Source organism: Setaria italica, chromosome VII (genome assembly GCF_000263155.2).
Source record: "Setaria italica strain Yugu1 chromosome VII, Setaria_italica_v2.0, whole genome shotgun sequence".
Taxonomy (NCBI): Eukaryota; Viridiplantae; Streptophyta; class Magnoliopsida; order Poales; family Poaceae; genus Setaria; species Setaria italica.
The window spans coordinates 18,230,683-18,236,894 of NC_028456.1; the positions used below are offsets into that span (position 1 = coordinate 18,230,683).

The 6,212-nt window shown below is 49.3% G+C and overlaps 2 protein-coding genes across 2 annotated transcripts in view; one reads left to right on the plus strand and one right to left on the minus strand.

Moving 5' to 3' along the window:
- The window catches only part of LOC101775898, a 3,602-nt gene extending 1,722 nt beyond the window's left edge, over positions 1-1,880 (plus strand). The window contains exon 3 of the mRNA XM_004977899.3: positions 1,835-1,880. Coding sequence (XP_004977956.2) covers positions 1,835-1,880 — 46 coding nt within the window. The remainder of the gene's footprint in view (positions 1-1,834) is intronic.
- On the minus strand, positions 1,067-5,767 carry LOC101785305 (transport inhibitor response 1-like protein Os04g0395600). Its single transcript, XM_004975388.4, has 5 exons — positions 5,358-5,767; positions 4,354-5,259; positions 3,057-3,546; positions 2,155-2,974; positions 1,067-1,524 (listed from the first exon to the last, which is right to left on the minus strand). Exons 2-4 carry the CDS (start codon positions 4,803-4,805, stop codon positions 2,195-2,197), a joined length of 1,722 nt encoding a protein of 573 aa, XP_004975445.1. The 5' UTR covers positions 4,806-5,259; positions 5,358-5,767; the 3' UTR covers positions 1,067-1,524; positions 2,155-2,194.
- Between the last annotated feature and the right edge of the window lie 445 nt (positions 5,768-6,212).

A 6,212-nucleotide genomic window follows, 5' to 3' on the forward strand; every position in this document is an offset into this window, starting at 1 on the left:
CGTCCTCTTTCCGGCTTGTGCTAAGGTTCCTTGTACATGTGCCGAATAAGCTGTGGTGGTCGTGCGTGGAGCCAAGCCGATCGAGGCGATGGTTCTGCATCGATCGTGCGTTACCTACTCCACCGGTGGCCATGTAAAAAGTAACACGGGGGCTCTTGCTCTTGCATTGCCATCATGCATGGTGTCTCGTCCGTCAGCGTGCAACTCGGAAGGTCCGTAGCTGTGTCTGGCAAAGCCATCATCATCCAAGTCTGATGGGCAAGGACGCCGCGCTGCTCCATACAGCCCTTGCGAGCGCTCCAAAGCCATAAAATGCTGCTCTCTCAAGCAAGACAGGCATAGGAGATCGACGAGAAGCCCGCACAAGGTGTGAAGGTTGGTTCAGTAGTATTTCAGTACCGTGTTCGAAACGCCGAGCATGGCAGCGGACGCATGGGCCCCTGCACTGGGCTTCCCACTCGCCCATGTGTCACGCACCATCGTGCGGCGGTGGCGTCTCAATCCGTCCACACGCGCGTACACTGACGGCGCTGCCTGTCTCTCAGTGCCAACCGCGGAGAAGAGGAGAAAAACGTGCGCCGCTTCTCCCTCCTGGTGATCCTTTTCCTCAGACACAATCACCGCGCTCGCGACGTGGCGAGGCGAGGCGTGCCTTATCTAGACTTGGCCTTTTTTATGATCGCCTTTGCTCGACGAAAGCTAACAGCTTTAAGCTCAAATATTCAGACAGAGACTGCCCATATGAAATGAACCCGTCTTGCACCAAAAAACCATGCTTCATCATCCAAGTGAATAAACCACGGGCACGTAGAATGTCGGAAAGCTCGTCAGGTAAAATCATGAGGATGGAGATAAAGGCCCAAACCTATGACGCACAACCGTTGGTTCCACGAACAAGCCTCGAGCCAAAATGAACATTGGACGATGACGGCCGCTTCGGCTCTCCATTTTTAAGGCAGTAAGTAGCACGGTGCAGAAAAGGGAGGAGGGAAAGGGGTCGGCAGTTCCAACATTGAACGGCACTTGACAAACAAAACTAAGGGCAAGCACAAACAATTCAAAGCCATGGAATGATAAACCGCGAATTATTCCACGCACTGCATTCACAGGAGCAAGAAGCAAATCGTCGTCCCCGGAATGTCCCCATAACATAATTCAGGCTACGAAACAAAACGCTACAGCAGCAGCAGCAGCAGCGGCAACACAACCAACTGTGCCAGTGTCAAAAGCAAATGGGACACTACAGATTACAGGGGGGGTGAAAAGAAAAGGTTGGTCAGGTCCGGTCCGGCCCAGCCCTCTCTGAGTGAGAATGCACAAGGATGATGAAGGGGGGCTCAGTGGCCATATGACCAGGCACTGAAAGTGGTACAGAGGATGATGATGGATCCCGGCCATGTTTGCTCCAAGATAAGGGAGCACACCAGCGTGGCTTTTCCTGACCCTGCAAAGGGGGGAGGGATTGGTTCAAGAACTTACCCACTGTTGCCGCGGCCCCCGGCCGTGCCGGATTCCACCGACCATCTGTAAAAGCAATCGAGTAGGGGGTGAGAAAACAGGGTTAGGCACATCAGGTTCTGCTGCTCCCCAATTGGTACTGGAATCTGAATGATATATGCATTGACCGAAATCAGCTATGAGTAGCTACAATCAATCTACTGGGGAAGAAACAAAAAGGGAAGCCTACAGATTTGGAAGCAGAAAGGTGGTTCAAACGTCACATTCAAGCACTATCCAATTTGATTCAAGTACTATCGAGTTAAATCTTTTCAGAAACCAGACTTATCATGCAGCATTTTTGCCCATGTGACATTCTTATTCGTGCCCATGACAGGAGCCTCTCATGCAGCATTTCAGATTTGGATTATAATGTCATCTGAGTTTAACGCCTGTATAAACTACTAGGAAACAAGTAAACTCAGCTGCTACTGAATGGAACACTTTTTGCTGACATAATGAGCAACGAGTGCCTACAGATGCTAGTTCGCATGTTCTGGAGTGTACAATATACATTTAAAACATGCAGTGTTCAACAAAGCTACTAAGCATTAAAAACAACAGTGCACTAGTACTGGGCAAGCAGAGTATTAGACAAAATCAACAAGCAGATCGCACATTTCATATAAAAGAAGATAGATCTGAAAGGAAGCTCACCTTTTAGGGTGAGAAGATACCAGGCTACTTGCAGCTAGCTCTATAGGATTTTAACAAAATTTGGTGCATCATCCCTCGCTCCAGCAGTTGTGCGGTAAACATATAACTTATCCACTCTAGAGGGGTCACCATGGTTTTCCTCCATTTCACTGCTTCCATCTAGTTCATTCATGATCTCCACATTGAGCATCGGCATCTTCGACGCAAGGACTTGGCACCCCTTTAATGTGACATTGCATGATGACATCCAAAGGGATCGCATTGTCTCATACTTGGCAACATTCCCCAAGAGCGCAACATCACCAAATGGACTGTCTCTAATTTCAAGCTTCCTTAGATTCTTGCACCCGTTCATCACATGCATCATCCCCTTATCACTATCTCCAGCAAATGCTATAGAAAGCATCTCAAGTTGTTTTGCATACTTTCCAATATACATGAAAACCTTATCGGTGAGAAGACCTGATATTGACAGTCGTCTTAGCCCCCTGCACTCACGAACAATAGCACCAAATCCTTCATCTAACGGCTGGTTTGTTATGGCATCCGGCTTCTTTGGCTCAAGGATACAGAGTCTGAATCTTATGAAATTTGGGCAGTTCTTGGCTACAGTCATTAGTGCGTCATTGGTCATCTGGTGACAGAAATACAGCAAAGAGCTCAGTTTTGGGCAGCCTGATGATATTGCAACAAGCCCCTCTTCTGTCACAGCAGAATAACCAGCAACATAAAAATCTGATGGGAAAACCCTGAGTTCTTGTAGATCTTTGCAGCTGGAGGCCACCACTTGCAAACCCTTATCCGAGATACAATCCAGTACCTGTGGAGGCTCAAAATCGTTACTCGTTTTCTCTTATGACATACAAAAATGATATACCCAAAGGAAAGAGAAGGGAACTCACCCAAAGACGCTGGAGTTTCACACAGCGGCTGATCATTTTGGTCAGATCAGAATAATCCAGTGTGGGAGTATAGCTCAAGTTTAGGCCTGTTAGGTGATGGCAGAGGGGATAGATAAAAGGAACACAAATAGGAGAAGCATCCCAAAATCCTGACAAACTCCTCAGCATTTTGCATTTCTCCAGTGCACTACTCAGCCTCAAGTAGGATTCAGACTCATCTGTCAAATTACCTGTCCCCAAGTCTTCCAAATTTGGGGTTCGCGCTAGTATCTTGGAGAGTGTATCTACTGATACAGAACGATTCAACCTCAAACTGCGTAGGTTCGGAGACCTAGCAACAAGTCTCTCTAGTGCACCAGAATTCACCTCCCCTTTGATGCACGCAAAATTCAAGGAGACGAGCGAAGTGCAGGAATCAGGGAAGCAGGAGAGCCACCTGGGCCCATGGTCCTCCACGTCATTTTCCTGCAAATCTAACTCCCTCAGGAGCCTAGACAACAGATAGAACGTAGAAAACAAAGTCAGCACATTCTGAATAACATACCAATTGTTACAAGAAAAACTTGACGCATTCAGTTAAAATCAATCAAGTATTACAGATAATAGTAACACTAATAATTTGTTGAATAAAGAATTTGCATCTAGTCCTAGAAAACAGTAGTATGCAGCATGGCCTCGACACACCTAGTTAACTCTTTGCACTATAACCAAAACTGTATTTATTCATTACACTACACTGAATAACAACTATAGAAGTCATCCACTGACAAAATGCTAAACATCTAAAGCGCAAATGCAAGGACAGAACAATCAGGTACCACTTGAATTAACTGGTTCATCATAGTTCAGCTCATTCAGGAAAACAGCAATGTAGCAGACCAATGAATGACTTGAACAGCTGTACCCTAAATGAAAATACACATGCGAGATAAGCTCCATAACGATCACAGATAATGGCATATAAGCCAGATGCATTAAGGTTAATAAAAGAAAATGCTGAAGCAGTTTCAATTGGAAATTATGCTGCTGTAGATCACCACATCTAAAAGTACTTGCACACTACACTGCGATATCAGGAAGGAAAAATTGGAACTCTTAAGGAGCTAAGACTATGAAGGCATATTCATTTGCAGTGACTTGCAATAGCTGCTTAAGGAGCAAATACTGGCATCAACAAGTACGTAAAGACACCAATGTCAAATCAGGAAATCAGGAAAGAAAAGAAAAATGATGCACTTAATGAACAGGCATGCAAACTCAAAATGATGTATTTGAGTAACTGGAACAGAAAGCTCACTTGCAGTGACTCGCAATAGCAGCTAGTCCATCAGTGCTGAACCCCTCGCAGCTGATAAGGACAAGGGCCTTGAATCTTGGGAATGACCGAGCTAGCAGCTCAAGGTTCTCATCTAACACAACCATCCGCTTCATCCGCAGCTCCTCAAGACCCATGCACCTCCTCGCTGCCGCTTCGATCCATGGCCCCGCGTAGCCACCCCAATCAGGAGGCACGAGGTTGAAGTCCGCAAAGTGCGGTTTCCCCTTCACCGTCAGCGCCCTCACATTGGGGAACCGCAGCACCACACGCTCGGGGCGCACCGCGTAGCAGTTCCCCACGAACACAGCGCGCCGACTCAGCCTCTCGACCTCATACCACACCTTGCACACGAGCGAGACTGTGTTCCGGTCGCTGTGCGACGGCAGGAAGCTGAAGATGTGCTCCACCACCTCCTCAGGGAAGTAGGTCATGGCGCCCTCCCCTAGGAGCACCTTGTTACCAGGGCAGGAACTGGATCTGATCTCCTCCAGCCTCCAGGTTATCCAAGCAAGCCCAAGAAGTCAACAACAACGGAGCGGGAATGTGATCCGCTCCCCTTCCAGCTTCCAGGTTATTCAACGCAGGGCAAGAAATCAGCAACCACTAGAAGTCTTCTTAGCACATCAACTCATGGCCCGTGCTAAATTTCTTGAGCAGACACCGAACAGGAAGTAATGACAGTCAAAGAGCGGGAAGCAATGCCGTTCGCTCAGGTCAACCGAGCAAGGAAACCGGGTGACTTTCAGATCTGCAGGCCGCGCTCCTTCCGACAGTTGCCGCATCCGTCACCCATACCCGATTTGGACATGGGAGGGCCGAACTACTCGAAATGAGCAGGAGATGGTGACCACCCTCCTCTCAGCCCCCCGATCCCTCCACCGAAACCTGCGAGAAAAAATCGGCAGCTCCTCAGCTCCTGCCACCTCCAGGCGACTGCTGCGAGAAGGAAACGGGCGCCCGAAAAAAAAAATGCAACAGCCTACCTCGCTCAGATCCGCGCCGCCGCACCGCCAGATCTAACCCATGAACACCTCGCGGACTCCCAGCACCCTCCTTCCTTCCTCACCAAACCCTTCTGGGAAAGAAAAAAACCCTCCCTTGCGCAGCCGAAGATCACTCGCCCCCGCCGCCACGCCGCTCGGACCAAGGCTCCGCCGCGCCCCTCAACGCGTCCCCCGGAAGGGGAGCAGAGCGGGTGGAATCCGGGGCGACCGCCCAGCGGGAGAGCGCCGGGAGAAGCGCCGCGGAGGTGGAAGCCCGAGGTGGCCGGCGGCGGGGAGGGCGCGTGGGCGCAGCCGGAGATGGAGCTGGGGGGAAGAGGGGGATGCGAGGAGTGAGGAGATGCTTCTCTCTCTCTCTCTCTCTCTCTCTCAGGCAGCAGGGGAGGGTGGGAGGGGAGGGTGGAGAGGAGGTGAGGGGAAGTGGGAGGTGGTGAACCGGCTAATAATGGGGGCTGAGCCGGTCGGCGGTCGGGTCGGACCGGTGGCGCGGGCCGGGCGGGCGCATGTGTCCCTATCCACCGGTTCCGGATAAGATGTGAGGGTGTCAGAAAAGGATCACCAATTGCTACGCGCACAGGCGTGCAATGCAGTCTCTACTCGGCTGTGGTTTTACCCTATTCCCAAGAAGCTCCGGCTCAGTGGGAATTTCATTCTCATTAAATAGAATGACACGTCAGCATTTTTAATGATGTTGTAAGGAATTAATGAAGAGAAAAGTGAAATGAATTTTATCACCATAAAACCTTGTGTACATTGTTTCTAAGATCCCTTGTGTCTTGCATGTAACTTTGAAAATAACAAACAATGAAACTTTGCATTGTGTGGTGCTATTTCAAC